Source organism: Pan troglodytes, chromosome 11 (assembly GCF_028858775.2).
Source record: "Pan troglodytes isolate AG18354 chromosome 11, NHGRI_mPanTro3-v2.0_pri, whole genome shotgun sequence".
NCBI classification, from domain to species: Eukaryota; Metazoa; Chordata; class Mammalia; order Primates; family Hominidae; genus Pan; species Pan troglodytes.
The window spans coordinates 1,034,081-1,051,070 of NC_072409.2; the positions used below are offsets into that span (position 1 = coordinate 1,034,081).

Below are 16,990 nucleotides of genomic sequence, written 5' to 3' on the forward strand. Positions count from 1 at the left end.
TCCCGCCTCGGCCTCCCACAAGGCTGGGATTACAGGCGTGAGCCACCGTGCCCAGCCAGTTTCACGTTTTATTCACTCTTCGGAGCACAGAGGCCTCTGCCTGGCATTGGGGCACGGGCAAGGTGTCTGTGGGCAGCGGATCCCACCAAGGGTTCCAGGGCAGCAGATGGTAGGCAGGGCGGGGAGACCATGTGCATGGTACCCACCCCTGTGCTGGCCGGCAGGAGAAGCCAGGCTCATGCTGAGTCAGGCTAACTCTAACATTTATCAGGAACTTGATCTACTTCAATGTGATGTAAGAAAATCAAATGTGCTTTCAGCAGAAGATCCAGGGAGGAAACCAACAATAGAGAGAAATGGTGGCTTCTGCTGCCTTACAGAGTCGGAGCTGTGCCTGAGCCTTCTGCCTCTTAGCCCAGAGCCTGGCATTTCTTGAACCATGAGACGTAAAGTTTATTGTTGAGAGCCTGAGAAACTGTGGATGCTGGGGACGGGTGAGTGGCTGGGGACGGGTGAGTGGCCTGCGACGGCCGCCCTGGGCTCCGTCCGCGGCTCTGCAAATCCTTGGGCCACGGACACCAGCACGAATGAGTCCAGGAGCTGTGTGGGGGGCCCACCCTGCCCCTGTTGGTCCTGTGGTCCAGGGGTCCCCAGGGAGCAGTTGGGGAAGCAGCGGGGGTTGGGGCTCTGGCCCCTGCTCTGGCCCTGGGTGCCCACCGCCTTCCCCCGGGGGTGCTGGCCCAGCCCTCTGTGGGTCAGAGCCCACTGTGCCGGACCCCAGCGCAGTTAGGAGGTCCAAGGGTGGGATGTGCGGATGTGCGGGGCTCCCAAGTAGGGTCTTTGGACACCCGCTGGCAGAGGCCCTGGGAATTTGGGAATGGCCACTGGCTCACCTGTGGGACAGCACTGTGTCCCCTCCCAGCCCCTGGCTCACCTGTGAGACAGCACGTGTCCCCTCCCAGCACCCGGCTTGCCTGGGGGATAGCACTGTGTCCCCTCGAGCACCTGGGAGGGCTGGGGCAACAGCTCTGAGGGGATAGGTAGAGGCTGAGGCAGATGAGGTGGCACTGGGAGCAAGGAGGAGACAGGCGTGGCCAGGAGGGGACTGTGGCTTTTAGTGATTTTTTTTTTTTTTTTTAAAGACAGAGCTTCACTCTTGTTGCCCAGGCTGGAGTGCAATGGTGCGACCTTGGCTCACTGCAACCTCTGCCTCCCGGGTTCAAGCATTTCTCCTGCCTCAGCCTCCCAAGTAGCTGAGATTACAGGCATGTGCCACCACGCCCAGCTAATTTTATATTTTTAGTAGAAATGGGGTTTCTCCATGTTGGTCAGGCTGGTCTTGAACTCCCGACCTCAGGTGATCCTCCGGCCTTGGCCTCCCAAAGTGCTGGGATTATAGGCATGAGCCACCGCGCCTGGCCGGCTTTTAGTGATTTTTTTTGCATGATTTTTCAGAATTTGCAAATGTAGTTTTCCAAATATTGTATTACATGCATAATTGCCTTTATAGGCAGCCGAGGCAATAAAAAGCAAATAAAAATGGAGAGTGGTAGAGTGAGGAGACTGGGACAAGACCTGCTTTGATCCTGACTGAACTCAGTTTTCTCATCTGGGAGATGGGCACGCCTCTTTCATGAAGGCGGAGGGAATAGTGTGCAGAGGCCTCGTGGGCTCCCTGACCCTTCCCCGAGAGCTGGCATGGGGAGCCTCTGCCTCTGTTGGGGAAGGACCCGCGATCTGCTGTGGGCTGAATTGTTTTCCCCCAAATTCCCATGTTGAAGCCCTAGGCGCCATGTCACTGTATTTGGAGATGGGGTCTTGGCAGAGGTAAAATGAGGTCGTTGGGGTGGGCCCTAATCCAGTAGGACTGGTGTCACCACAAGAAGGGGAGATCAGGACACAGACGCACATGGGGGGACCCGTGAGGACCCAGGGAGGAGACCCAGAGAGTGGGGCCCACCCTCCCCACCCAGTCTCAGAGCTGCAGCCTCGGGACAGTGAGGACACACGTCCCTGTCACTCGCGCCCTGTGTGTGGTGCTTTGTACGGCCCTGGAGGACACTCCACATCCTTGGGGGTCTATGCAGAGATGGCATGGGGGTGTGACTGCCCCACCTCGGGACCCACCCCTATCCCACAGGTCTGTCTTCCCCTTCATTTCCTGGTGAAGAGCCCAGGCTGGGGCATCCACGGTTCTGGGCATGGTGGAGAGGGCCTTCTGAGAAGGGCAGCAACCACTTTCTGGAGCCCTTGGAAGCTGGCGGTGGGCTCTGCGTGGCTGGGTCTGCCCTGCTGGGAGGAGCCCTAAGACCCTGGATCTTGGGCCTGCTGGTCCATCTCCCCCGAGGCCAATTAAGGTGACAGCAAAAGAATTAAAAAGGCAAAACCCCTTAGGGGCAAAGAGAAGGGGAGAGGCGAAAACTGGGGGGCTCGGGAATGGAGGCCCAGGTTTCCTGGGTACGGGCGTCTGGAGGGCTGAAACGGACCTGGGGCGGCCTTCATGGGGTGCTGCCAGACCCTGCGGCCCCCGACCCTCGGAGACCCTGGGCCAGGGTGTGCTGGCTGCTGCTGCCGCTGGGCTGGGGGTGGGGAGGGCTGCAGAGGAACGGGGTCTGCAGCTCCCTGCCTGTGCCCCCAAACTCAGTGGCTGGCAGGTGCGGCTGGGAGGGCTTTTTCCTGGACAGACCAGCCGGGAGGAGACGCATTCGGGTCTGCATCTTCTGGGGCCCCTCAGGTCACTCACAGTGGGGCCCCACTCCTGGGGTGCCCCCAACCCATTTCCAAGCAGATGACTAGTGCCTCACTTTCAGATGCGCATAGCAGTCCCCACACTGCCATGGAGGGGAGAGGGGTCAGCGCCGGGGATCCTGCAGGAAATGAGCCAAGCCGAGCCACAGGGTCTCCCGTGGCGGGTGATATGCTTTGGCTGTGTCCTCACCCACATCTCAACTTGAATTGTATCTCCCAGAATTCCCACCTGTTGTGGGAGGGACCCCGGGGGCAGTAATTGAATCCTGGGGCCGGTCTTTCCCATGCTGTTCTCATGGTAGTGAATATGACTCACGAGATCTGATGGCTTTATCAGGGTTTCCACTTTTGGTTCCTCATTTTCTCTTGCTGCCACCATGTAAGAAGTGCCTTTCGCCTTCCACCGTGATTCTGAGGCCTCCCCAGCCATGTGGAAATGTGAGTCCAATTAAACTTGTTTTTGTTCTGAGTCTCAGGTATGTGTTTATCAGCAGCGTGAAAACGGGCTAACGCAGTAAATTGGTACCAGTGGAGTGGGGTATTGCTGAAAAGATACCCAAAAATGTGGAAGCGACTTGGAACTGGGTAACAGGCAGAGGTTGGAACAGTTTGGAGGGCTCAGAAGACAAGAAGATGTGGGAAGGTTTGGAACCTCCTAGAGACTTGTTGAATAGCTTTGACAAAAATGCCGATAGTGTTATGAACGAACAATAGTGTCCAGGCTGAGATGGTCTCAGATGGAGATGGGGAACTTGTTGAGAACTGGAGCAAAGGTGACTCTTGTTATCTTTTAGCAAAGAGACTGGCAGCATTTTGTGCCTGTCCTAGAGATTTATGGAACTTTGACCTTGAGAGAGAGATGATTTAAGGTATCTGGTGGAAGAAATCTCTAAGCAGCAAAGCATTCAAAAGCTGACTTGGATGCCGTTAAAAGCATTCTGGGACCAGGCACAATGGCTCACACCTGTAATCCCCACACTTTGGGAGGCTGAGACGGGCGGATCACGAGGTCAGGAGTTCAAGACCGGCCTGACCAATATGGTGAAACCACATCTCTACTAAAAATACAAAAATTAGCAGGGCGTGGTGGCACGCACCTGTAATCCCAGCTACTCAGGAGGCTGAGGCAAGAGAATCACTTGAACCAGGAAGGCAGAGGTTGCAGTGAGCCGAGATCACGCCACTGCACTCCAGTCTGGTGACAGAGCAAGACTCCATCTCAAAAACAAAACTAAAAAAGAATTATGTTTAAAAAGGGAAACAGCATAAAAATTCAGAAAATGTGCAACCTGATGCAGTAGAAAAGAAAAACCAATTTTTTCAGGAGAAATTCAAGCCGGCTGCAGAAATTTACATAAGTAGCAAGGAGGCTAATGTTCATCCCCAAGACCATGGGGAAAATGTCTCCAGGTCATGTCAGAGACCTTCATGGCAGCCCCTCCCATCATAGGCCTGGAGGCCTGGGAGGAAAAAGTGGTTTTGTGGGCTGGGCCCAGGGTCCCTGTGCTGTGTGCAGTCTAGGGACTTGGTGCCCCATGTCCCAGACACTCCAGCCGTGGCTGAAAGAGGCCAACATAGAGCTCAGGCTGTGGCTTCCGAGGGTGGAAGCCCCAAGCCTTGGCAGCTTCCACGTGGTGTTGAGCTTGTGGGTCCACAGAAGTCAGGAAATGAGGTTTGGGAACCTCTGCCTAGATTTCAGAAGATGTTTGGAAATGCCTAAATGTCCAGGCAAAAGTTTGCTGTGGGGCGGGGCCCTCATGGAGAACCTCTGCTAGGGCAGTGCAGAAGGGAAATGGGTGGGGGCCGGGCACGGTGGCTCACACCTGTAATCCCAGCAGTTTGGGAGGCCGAGGCAGGCAGATCACAAGGTCAGGAGATCAAGACCATCCTGGCTAACACGGTGAAACCCCGTCTCTACTAAAAATACAAAAATATTTAGTCGGGCGTGGTGGCGGGCATCTGTTGTCCCAGCTACTTGGGAGGCTGAGGCAGGAGAATGGTGTGAACCCGGGAGGTGGAGCTTGCAGTGAGCTGAGATCACGCCACTGCACTCCAGCCTGGGCAACAGAGTGAGACACCATCTCAAAAAAAAAAAAAAAAAAAAGGAAATGGGTGGGAGCCCCCACACAGAGTCCCTACTGGGACACTGCCTCGTGGGACTGTGAGAAGCAGGCCACTGTCATCCAGATGCCAGAACGGTAGATCCACCGACAGCCTGCACCATGTGCCTGGAAAAGCAGCAGACACTCAACACCACCTGTGAAAGCAGCTGGGAGGGAGGCTGTACCATGCAGAGCCACAGGGGCAGAGCTGCCCAAGACCATGGGAACCCACCTCTTGCATCAGCATGACCTGGATGTGAGACCTGGAGTCAAAGGAGATCATTTTGGAGCTTTAAAATTTGACTGCCCTTCTGGATTTCAGACTTGCGTGGGTCCTGTAATCCCTTTGTTTTGTCCAATTTCTCCCATTTGGAACTTTTTTTTTTTTTTTTGAGATGGAGTCTCGCTCTGTTGCCCAGGCTGGAGTGCAATGGCGCGATCTCGGCTCATTGCAACCTCCACCTCCCAGGTTCGAGTGATTCTCCTGCCTCAGCCTCCCAAGTAGCTGGGACTATAGGTGGGTGCCACCACGCCCGGCTAATTTTGTATTTTTAGTAGAGACAAGGTTTCTCCATGTTGGTCAGGCTGGTCTCAAACTCCCGACCTCAGGTCATCCGCCCTCCTCGGCCTCCCAAAGTGCTGGGATTATAGGAATGAGCCACCGCGCCCGGCCCAGAACGGCTATATGTACTGAATACCTGTACCCCCATTGTATCTAGGAAGTAACTAACTTGCTTTTGATTTTACGGGCTTATAGGCGGAAGAGACTTGCCTTGTCTCAGATCAGACTTTGGACTGTGGACTTTTGGGTTAATGCTGAAATCAGTTGAGACTTTGAGGGACTGTTGGGAAGGCATGATTGGTTTTGAAATGTGAGGACGTGAGATTTGGAGGGGCCGGGATGGAATGATGTGGTTTTGCTGTGTCCCCACCCAAATCTCAACTCGAATTGTATCTCCCAGAATTCCCACATTATGGGAGGGACCCAGGGGGAGTAATTACATCATGGGGGCCAGTTTTTCCCACGCTATTCTTCTGATAGTGAGTAAGTCTCATGAGATCTGACGGGTTTATCAGAGGTTTCCTCTTTTGCTTCTTCCTCATTTTCTCTTTTTTTTTTTTTTTTTTTTTTTTTTTGAGGTGGAGTTCTGCTCTGTTACCCAGGCTGGAGTGCAATGGCGCAATCTCAGTTCACTGCAACCCCTGTTCCCAGGTTCAAGTGATTCGCCTTTCTCCACCTCCTGAGTACCTGGGAGGCACCGCCACCATGCCTGGCTGCTTTTTGTATTTTTAGTAAAGACAGGGTTTCACCATGTTGGCAGGCTGGTCATGAACTCCTGACCTCAGGTGAACTGCCCGCCTCAGCCTCCCAAAGTGCTGGCATTACAGGAGTGAGCCACTGTACCCGGCTCTCATTTTCTCTTGCCGCCACCATGTAAGAAGTGCCTTTCGCCTCCCACCATGATTCTGAAGCCTCCCCAGCCACGTGGAACCATAAGTCCAATTAAACCTCTTTTTGTTCCCAGTTTCAGGTATGTCTTTATCAGCAGCGTGAAAATGAACTAATATGGGGGTTAGGAAGAGAAGCCAGGAATAAGAGAGGAGACCCTCGTAAAAAGTTTCAGAAAACCAGAACTCGTGGATAGTATTAAATTTGTGATAGCAGAAATGAACCATTCAATGAGAGGGTTGCAAAATAAAGTTCAGGAAATCTCCCAAAAAGGCAGAGAAGGAAAGATGAGAAGACAAAGTAATTCTCAGGAAGTGTAAGTTCTAAACAGCAGGAGTTCCCGAGGACAGAACTGAGGGCATGGAGGGCAGGACACCACCGGGAAGCCACATGCAGAAGGGTGGCCACGGAGCCCCCAGGGGACCACACCATGTCCATCCTGCTGGGATCTGGCCACGGCCCCGGGGTCTCCCCAGAAGATGCTGGCACTCGAGTCAGGGGGCATCAGATTTCTCAGCAACCCCTGAGGCTAGAAGACAGTAGAGGGGCGTTACCATGACTGTCAGGAGAATGACCCCTGCCCCACAGCCACGCACAGCCAGGCTTCCAGTGGAGGTGCAGTGTGCGTGTGTCATGGGGACGTGGGTGCGCCTGTGCCACAGGGACAGTCTGTGTATGTCACGGGGACGTCGGTGTGCACGTGTTATGAGGATGTTGGACGCGTGTCACGGGGACATGGTTGCCTGTGTGTCTTAGGGACGTGTCTTGGGGACGCGGGTGCACGTGTGTCACAGGGACGCGGGTGCCTGTGTGTCTTGGGGACGCGGGTGCACGTATGTCACGGGGACGCGGGTGCCTGTGTGTCTTGGGGACGCGGGTGCACGTGTGTCACGGGGACGCGGGTGCCTGTGTGTCTTGGGGACGCGGGTGCACGTGTGTCACGGGGACGCGGGTGCCTGTGTGTCTTGGGGACGCGGGTGCACGTGTGTCACGGGGACGCGGGTGCACGTGTGTCACGGGGACGCGGGTGCACGTGTGTCACGGGGACGCGGGTGCCTGTGTGTCTTGGGGATGTGGTCGCCTGTGTGTCTTGGGGACGCGGTTGCCTGTGTGTCTTGGGGATGCGGTTGCCTGTGTGTCTTGGGGACGTGGGTGCCTGTGTGTCTTGGGGACGTGGGTGCACGTGTGTCATGGGGACGCGGTTGCCTGTGTGTTGGGGACGCAGTTGCCTGTGTGTCTTGGGGACGCGGTTGCCTGTGTGTCTTGGGGACGTGGTTGCCTGTTTGTCTTGGGGATGTGGGTGCCTTTGTGTCTTGGGGACATGGGTGCACATGTGTCATGGGGACGTTCTCAGACAAGCAAAGGGCTACTCAGTGCTCCTCCCTTGCGGTTCTGCCTGAGGTGCTCCTGGAAAAGTGCTCCCTTAGAACTAGGAGGTGAACTTCGGGGAGCGCAGGGGACAAGAGGGAAGGGGGTCCAGGGTGAGCAGGGCTGCAGTGCAGCCATCCAGACGGAGGCAGGCAGAGGCTGGGGAATGGGTGTCTCCACAAAGCGTGTGAACCCCAGAGCCAGGCGTGCAGTGCTGCAGACGGGGCCGTTCACCAGGGGAACAGAGGGCGCCCAGCTGTGGACCGTGGAGCCACAGTTCCTTCTGTCTTTCCCCCTCGTTCTTTCAATCTGGTCCTTCTTTGATCTGTTTTCAGATTCACTGACTCACCTGCCATCCACCTGCTGTGAAGCACAGCCACTGAGTCAAACACATTTCAGTGATGACACTTTTTATTGCCGAGTTTCCATTTAGCTCTTTTATGTAGTTTCATATAATCTTCATTTCTCTCCTTTTACTCATTAAAACCATATGTTTTTAACTTTATTCACGGTTTTTTGGGGTTTTCTTGAGACAGGGTCTCGCTGTGTCACGCAGGTTGGAAGGCAGTGGTGCGATCTCGGCTCACTGCAGCCTTGATCTCTGGGCTTCCAGCGACTCTTCTGCCTCCGCTTGCTGAGTAGCTGGAACCAAAGGCGTGAGCCACCACACCCGGCTACTTTTTAATTTTTTTGTACAGTTTGACCATGTTGCCTAGGATGGTCTCAAACTCCTGGGCTCAAGTGATCCTCCCGCCTCAGCCTCCCACACTACGCTCGGCCTCCTTGAACTGTCTGAACATGTTTTCTGTTCATTCTGTGAACGCAGTTGCAATCCCTGTGTTAAAGTCTTTGCTAACACCAATAACTTTGAGGCCTTCCTCGAAGTTGCTGTCTGTTCTCTGTTTTTTGTGTTTTTCCACTTGTTTATGGGTCATATTTCCTTGTTTCTTTTTAGGTCTTGTGATTTTTATTACGCACTGAGTTTCGTGAATTATCCATTGTGGAAACTCTGGATTTAGGTATCATCCTCTGAAGAGCATTGTTTTTCGCTCCGGTGGGCTGTTCAGCTTCTGGCTGAGTCCCTTGAACTTGGGGTTGTGTCTTGATATTTTGTCAGGGGCTCTTTGGAGAGCCTAGGGCCTTTCTCAAGCCTCCTAAGCTGGGTGGGACTCGACCTTCTCCGGCTTTCACGGGCTTGGTGTGGATCTGTCCTCCGGCTTTTGCAGGCTTGGTCTGGATCTGGCGGGAGGCTCTGGAGCAGGCCTTCCTCTCAGCCTGGTCTTCAGCTGTGGCCGTCTGGTCCTGGTTGTGTGTTGATGGGGTCCTTCCTCTTGGCTGGGCTGGACAGCAGTGTGTCAGGCGCTGTGTGGCCTCTGGTGTCTCCACTGTATTCTCAGCCCTGGGGCCGCGGGTCCTGGGAGGCTCGGGGGTCCTCCTGCCCACACACTCGCTGCCCCAGCAGCCCCTCCTGCAGGTGTGTGTCCCCCAGCGGCCCCCTCGGCGTGGTGGGACACTGTGCCCAGCCCGGGCTCCAGCGTGGGGAGCAGCTGTCCTGGGGCTGCCTTGGGCACTGACTGCTGTCGGGAAACGTGGCCTCACACTGCCTGTTGCCCAGAAACTGGTTTCCTAAGATATATCATCCAGTTTTACATTGTTTGCAGTGGGAGAGCCACAGTCCCTCCCCCACGGTGGAGCAGGAGTCTGGAGCAGCCCGCGTGAGAAAGGAAAAGGCATCCTAACCTCCATGTGACGCGCCTGGGAACGGCCTCTGTCCGTCCTGAGTCCACAGACGATGTCCACCTAACTTTTTTCAGGAGGTTGTGTTGTTGTGTGTTTAGGGGTGCGTGTTGGCTGACAGGTGAGACAGATTCTTACCCTGCCTGGGCGGAGCTGTCGGTAATGTGTAAAACTGAAGGCCTCTAAGTGACTGTGCCGCATGTGGCTGAGAAACACACACAGGTCCGTCTCCCCGGGAATGGCCACCATGAGGGCTGCCTGGGGGAGGGCGGCACAGCTCTCTCCTGCACGCCTGTGTTAGGATTCGGAGTTCACATGCTGAGCTTTGTGTAACTGCTGTGTGTGATTCAAACTAAAGCTATGCACTCAAAGAAAGCCTCTTTATGCAGCCTTGTGTAAGCAGATTGAAGGAGAAGGGTGACCCTCGAAAGTGTAGATAAGGGTTTTGCTTCAAAAACACTCCCAGGGGCCTGGCGCGGCGGCTCACGCCTGTAGTCCCAGCACGTTGGGAGGCTGAAGCAGGTGGATCACCTGAGGTCAGGAGTTCGATACCAGCCTGACCAACATGGGGAAACCCCCGTCTCCACTAAAAATACAAAAATTAGCCAGGCGTGATGGCGCATGCCTGTCATCCCAGCTACTCGGGAGGCTGAGGCAGGAGAATTGCTTGAACCCGGGAGGTGGAGGTTGCAGTGAGCTGAGATGGCCCCACTGCACTCCAGCCTGGGCATTGCAGAGAGACTCTGTCTCCAAAAAAAAAAAGAAAGAAAGAAAAGAAAAAAAAACACTCTGAGGGAGACTGAGGTCTGCCTGGGATGAGAGCTGTCAACGGCCGCCTGGAGTCTTACGGAGCTGCGTACTGGGTCAGCCGTGAGGGCGTCGCTCTGAGGTCCCTGGTCCTGCAGGCGCCCTTGCCCTCTGGAGGACAGCACCTCTCTCCCATGTGGCTCCCTCAGGGCAGGACACACAGCCTGAGGGGGACATGGCAAGGGGGGTCACGCTGTCCTCAAGAACAGGCCCCTCTGCACTCCCGCGAGGGTCTGTCTACTGTGCCCCCCCCAGGGCCCCTCCCACCCCCTGCCCTCCCTGCTGAAAGCTGGGACGGTTTGGCAGGGAACTGGAATGCAGGGTCCAAACTTGGCAGCCGTCACCCCAGCTGGGAGAGGAGTGTGGAGCTGCCCGCTATGCTCAGCGACTGGGGGTCCCACTTGGGCCCCCCCAGGCACCAGGTCCCTCCACCACCTCCAGGGGCTGCGGGCGTGGGCTCCGCATGGCTGCCTGTTGCAGTGGGCTCTGCATTCACCTGATTGTCTGTTTCTGCAGATCCTCGTTCCTAGCTGCCTGCCAGCGTCCTCGGCCCAGCCCTGAGGATGGACCCAGGTGATCCCACTGGTGACCCTGCCGCTGGCGAGCGCCGCCGCATGGGTGAGTCTGAGCCTGATGGTGCCGAGTCTCCCTGGGGCTGTGGGGGGAGGTGCGTGGGGGTGCATGGGGGGTGGTGGCGCCCACTGTGTACTCAGTGAGGAGGGCCAGGCTGCTGGCCCCTAGCTGCGGGCCTCTCTACAGTGTCCACGGCTTGGGACCCTGTGAGTCCGGAGGCCCCACTGTGGCCTCGTTGTCCTCGGGGGTCAGGACAGGCCGCCTCCTTGGGCCCCAGCGTGGGTGGCCTGGTGCCCGGCCTGTGACAGGATCCGGGGGAGGTGGCGGGGACAGTGCAGCTGCTCAGGGCTGGCCGCAGAGGTGGGAGCTCTGGTCCCCTCTGTCCCTCGGGGTGCCAGGCGGAGGGCCCGAAACCCCCTTGGGGGCTTAGCGCCGCCTCCGGGGGCTCAGGAAACCCACAGCCTCTTGGGTCTCGGGTGGTTCCAGGGTGGCCTCCAGGGTTCCTAGTTTTTTAAACTGAGGCATTTTTCATCCCTTCGAGTTAAGAAGAACATCTGCCCTCCCAGCAGCTTTTTCAGGTTAAAAAAGAGAAATGAGAGGCGCCTTCCCGGTGGGCAAAGCCGGGGAGGTGAGAGGCGCCTTCCCCTGCGGGCAAAGCCGGGGAGGCCGCATCCCTGCTCAGCTGTCCTGGCAGATTCAGTGCTGAGGATAAACAGCCCGAGGGGAGGTGCAGCCTCTCTCCCTCCTGTTCCTACAGATCGAGACCCTGCAAGTTGAAGACTGGGCCAGGGTTAGGGAAGCGGAGGCTGGGAGGCCGGGATTAGGGAAGCGGAGGCTAGGAGGCCGGGCTTAGGGAAGCAGAGGCTGGGAGGCCGGGGTTAGGGAAGCGGAGGCTGGGAGGCCGGGCTTAGGGAAGCAGAGGCTGGGAGGCCGGAGTTAGGGAAACAGAGGCTGGGAGGCTGGGGTTAGGGAAGCGGCGGCTGGGAAGGAGTGGAGCTGCCTAGTGCCAGAGGGGTCAGCCCGAGCCTCACCTGCTCTCTGTGCCGGGGACGGGCCGGGGTGGGAAGCCTCCTGGCAGGGGCTTGGCCCCAGTGGGAGCTGTCCGGGGCCAAGGCTTTGTGGGCAGAGGGTGGGAAGGGGGTGCCGGGTCCCCTTCACGTCCTTCACCCTGCAGTCCTTGTAAACAGCAGTGAGAGCTGTAAGGCCCTGGCCCAGCCGCATCGCCCTGGGCTGCAGACCCTCAGTTTGTTGTGGGTTTACTGCCTTTTCACTCACCGCCCTCTGGCCTTTGCCCAGTTCCACCCTACACATGCCCTGCCTGGCAGCCCCTCCATGGGGCAGGACCATGGCCCTCCCCTCTGTGAAAGCCCTGCTCCCACATGGCAGCAGCCGAGGCTCTCTGCCTCAGTTTCCGTATCCCACGCAGTTGCCTCCTCGGGCCTTGGACCCCTCCAGGGGCTTCCTCTCTGCCTTCCTCTTCTGTGTCCCAGTGGGTGCTGAGGGCTGTGGGGGCACCTCCGGGCATGTCACCTTCCCTGATGTAGCCAGGTCACCGTGTGCTCGGGGAGGGGCTGCCTCTGAGCTGGGCGGGGCTTGGTGTGGATGTGGCCCCATCAGCAGGCACAACCCTGGCTGTCCTGTGGGGCCCTGACCACACACCTGCCCCTCTGGGGATGGGCCCAGACCCCCTCACCCTTCCGTTCATCCACCGCCTCCTCTGAGGCCATCTGCGGGCCCTGGGCCTGCACCTGTGTGGGATGAGGCCCTGTTACCTCCCCTGGAGACCGCCCTCGGGGCCGGGGAGCGCACGGGACCCTGGCTTCGCCTCAGCACAGAGCTGACTCTCCCTGCAAAGGCACCCACAGGCTTCTACAGCCTCTTCTCCACCTAAGCAGAGTGGGATGTCTTCAAAGTGCAACACCCCAGCTAGCAGGGCCCCTGGAACAGCCTCGGCGCCCCCTGGAACACTAATGGCCCTCCCTGGAACAGATACAGCCCCCCGCCAGAACAGACATGGTGCCCCCTGGAACACTAATGGCCCTCCCTGGAACAGATACAGCCCCCCGCCAGAACAGACATGGTGCCCGCTGGAACACTAATGGCCCTCCCTGGAACAGATACAGCCCCCCGCCAGAACAGACATGGTGCCCGCTGGAACACTAATGGCCCTCCCTGGAACAGATACAGCCCCCCGCCAGAACAGACATGGTGCCCGCTGGAACACTAATGGCCCTCCCTGGAACAGACACGGCCCCCCGCCAGAACAGACATGGTGCCCGCTGGAACACTAATGGCCCTCCCTGGAACAGACACGGCCCCCCGCCAGAACAGACATGGTGCCCCCTGGAACACTAATGGCCCTCCCTGGAACAGACACGGCCCCCCCCCCCCAGAACAGCCTCAATGCCCCCTGGAACAGCCTCGGCGCCCCCTGGAACAGCCTCGGCGCCCCCTGGAACAGCCTCGGCGCCCCCTGGAACAGCCTGGTGCTCCTGGAACAGACAGCCCCCCCAGAACAGACACAGCACCCCCTGGAACAGCCTGGCGCTTCCTGGAATGGCCACATCCCCCCATCCTTTCTGTGCTGCTTTAGGCATCTGCCCTTACATGGTTCGTGTCCAGCTCTGTCAACAAGGCCAGCTCCACAAGAGGCCCCAGCTCAGCCCTCCCCAGCCGGCTCCCCTACTCGGGCTCTGGGTCAGCTTCTTCCCAGGAGGTGTCCTGGCCCCTGTGCTGGCCCCGCCTCGCTGCCTGGACACCTGTCCGTGCCACCCTGGTCACTGAGCAGGACAGCCGCGTTTGTGGCCCCTGGGACCCTGCCCCCGACAGCCAGGCCTAGGTTTGTCCTTTTAGGTAGAGTGCCTGGTCCAGGTCATTGGAGGGGAGTCCACGTGGCCACCTCTGGCCTGTTCTAGAGAGGCCCTCCCGCGCTGGGTCAGGAGGCATCATCGGGACAGGAGAAGGGGGCTGAGCTCCTGTTCCTCTCTCCCTCCCCCGAGGCCAAGAAACATTCTCCATCCGAGTGTCCACTGCGCTCACAGATTCCTTTCCTCCTAAAACTTCAGCCTTGGCCAGGCACAGTGGCTCATGCCTGTAATCCCAGTACTGTGGGAGGCCGAGGCGGGAGGATCACAAGGTCAGAAGATCGAGACCATCCTGGCCAACATGGTGAAACTCTGTCTCTACTAAAAATACAAAAATTAGCTGGACATGGTGGCGGGCGCCTGTATTCCCAGCTACTCGGGAGGCTGAGGCAGGAGAATGGCTTGGAGGCAGTAGAACTGCTTGAACCCTGGAGGCGGAGGTTACAGTGATCCGAGGTTGTGTCATTGCACTCCAGCCTGGGGAACAGAGTGAGACTCCATCTCAAAAAAAATAAAAAACTTCAGCTTTCGCATGAGCAGGCGCAGTTGAGGTCAGAAAGTCCACGTTGCCCACGTCCACCTGGTTCGGGGTTTCCAGGCAGCGCTTGAGCCTTCCTTGGGAAATTCAGAGTCCCACAGACGGCATTAAACTGCAGCTGGGCACCAGGGCCGGCGGGCGGCGGGGCGGGGCGGGGCGGCCGGCCCTCTGGCAGAGGCAGCAGCTCCGGGAATCACCAGGTCCGGCGGCCGGCGGGCGGTGGGGTGGGGTGGGGTGGGGCGGGGAGCCCGGCCCTCTGGCAGAGGCAGCAGCTCCAGGAAGCCTGCCGGCCTGGGTTCCCTTTCCCTCCACATCCGCCGCTCCTCCCCATCTTGCTGGGCTCCGGACAATGGGAGCCTCCAAGGCTGAGGCTGCCCTGGCTTCCAGGAGGAGACCCATGCCCTACAGCTTGGGCCTGCTGAGGTGCCTGGGGCTGGGGACATGGCCAGCCTCACATCCAGCGTCCACGCTCCAGACGGGTTCCTCGGCACCCGCCCAGCGTGGACACGGCGGTGAACAGGGCAGGGCCCGCAGGAGAGGCCACTTTTCCTACGAAGCTCCGTGATGAGCGCATGCCGCTCTCGTAACGCACCGTGAACGTGCGGGTTCCTGGAGACGCCTCCCTCTCAGGCCTCACTGGTGGGCTGTGGCTGTGGGTGGACGTGGGGACACCTGAGGAAGGGCGGCGGCCGAGGCCCTGCTGGGAGGGGGGTAAGGAGAAGCTGCCGAGGCTGCCCTGCCCCTCTCCATGCCGAGCAGGCCACCCCCGCCCCACCGTGGGTCCCCCAGAGGTGTGGGCACCAGATCTGCCTCCAGGACCCTGGGGACGGGCTTGTCCCAGTCCCATGACGAGGTCACAGGCACTTTGTGGCAGCCTCTGAGCCACCCTCACTGTGTCCTTGCCCCCTGCCCTCAGCGTCCACTGGCCTTGACCTGGCCAGGAGGCTCCCGGGCCTTTCTCTCCTCGGCTCCACTGAAGGAGGCTGAGCTGGCCTGGCCCGGCGCCTGCCCAGGCCCAGCTGGCAGTTGGGGGTGGTGCTTTCTCTGCCTCCAAGGCTGCGGAGCCAAACCTCGGGCTGTGACATGAGGGTGACATGAGGGAGACCGGAGGGAAGTCACAGCTGGCCTCATAAAACCGTGAAAACGCCCTTCCACACCTGCCAGCAGAGAGGGCTCATCTTCCTCACTGTGTGACCGGGCCACGCTGCCTAACCTGTTTTCTCATCTGAATGATGATTCTAACGCCAATACTGGGCCTCATTTCTGTGTGAATATTGAAGGAGTTAATTTATGTAAAACCACCCAGAACATACTGTTATCTTTTTAGTTTTTATTTATTTGTGTAATTTTTATTTATTTACTTTTTTTTTTTTTTTTGCAACGGAATCTTGGTCTGTTGCCCAGGCTGGAGTGCAGTGGCACAATCTCGGCTCACCGCAACCTCCGCCTCGCGGGTTCATGCCATTCTCCTGCCTCAGCCTCCCGAGTAGCTGGGACTACAGGTGCCCGCCGCCACTCCCGGCTAATTTTTTGTATTTTTTTAGTAGAGATGGGGTTTCACCATGTTAGCCAGGATGGTCTCGATCTCCTGACCTCATGATCCGCCCGTCTCAGCCTCCCAAAGTGCTGGGATTACAGGTGTGAGCCACTGTGCCTGGCCATTTTTTTTTTTTTTGACAGAGTCTCGCTCTGTCACCCAGGCTGGAGTGCAGTGGTGCAACCTCGGCTCACTGCAACCTCCACCTCCCAGGTTCAAGTGATTCTCCTGCCTCAGCCTCCTGAGTAGCTGAGATTACAGGCACCCACTACCATGCTTGGGTAATTTTTGTATTTTTAGTAGAGACAGGGTTTCGCCATGTTGGCCAGGACGGTCTCGAACTCCTGACCTCAGGTGATCTGCCCGCCTCGGCCTCCCAAAGTGCTGGGATTACAGGCATGAGCCACCATGCCGGGTCTGTTACTTTTTAAAAATAGGCATTTCATCTTCCAAGATTTCTGTTGTAGGTAGGATCTTTTCTTCAGCAGATTTTCTGACCTGCGGTTGCAGAATGAAATTTGGGGATCTCTCTGTCCCTCTCTGTATGCATCCACCTGGCTCCCAGCGTCCCAGCTCCTTGCCGGTCTCACTGTCCCTCTCTGTCCCTCTCGCTCCGAGCGTCCCAGCACCTCGATGTCCTCACTGTCTCTGAGTGGCGTCCGCCTCGTGCCCCCTGAGCTGGTACCGCCCTTCCCCTCTCTGCCTCCTTGTGGGGTCCACAGCATCGAACGGTGGGCTCTCCCCCTCATCCCGCTTTCCCAGCAGAGGCAGCTTGGGCTCAGGCTGGGTCAGGTTCTGTCTCCAAGGCCCTCGGCTTCATGGATGAGGCAAGTGAGTAGGACTGAGGGTGAGGGGACCCATGACCGATGAGAGACGGTGCTGTGCTGGGGTTGTGGGCCGCTGTGTTGATAGAGCAAGGGGCTCCGTGCCAGATGCTGGACCTCCGGGAGCCCCTTCACCTCACTCCCCAGACACGGGCGGTCCTCTGTGGCGGCCGAGGTGGAGGGCACACGCTGTCCACCGGGCTTGGGGTCTCGTTGCCGCCTCTGTCCTTATCATGTCCCCCTCCCTGCCTGCAGCTGAGCACAGGCAGGTGTGGGTGGAATCCGAGACCAGAGACGGTTGGGCTGGAGGGGGTGGCCCCATCTCAGCTGCCCCCGGACACCAGAAGGCCACCAGGACACAGACTCGTGGCAGAGGGACAGAGGCCCCAGTGCGTGGTGGGTGGGCGCGGCCTCTCGGGACACGCCTGCGGGAGGTGCCGTG

At 58.0% G+C, this 16,990-nt stretch overlaps 1 protein-coding gene across 1 annotated transcript in view; it reads left to right on the forward strand.

The window, feature by feature from the left end:
- The window catches only part of EXD3 (exonuclease 3'-5' domain containing 3), a 130,476-nt gene that overhangs the window by 16,424 nt on the left and 97,062 nt on the right, over window positions 1-16,990 (forward strand). Inside the window, 1 exon segment of the mRNA XM_024346011.3 lies at window positions 10,729-10,830. Within this exon segment, the coding sequence (XP_024201779.2) occupies window positions 10,776-10,830 (55 nt within the window). The 5' untranslated portion in view covers window positions 10,729-10,775.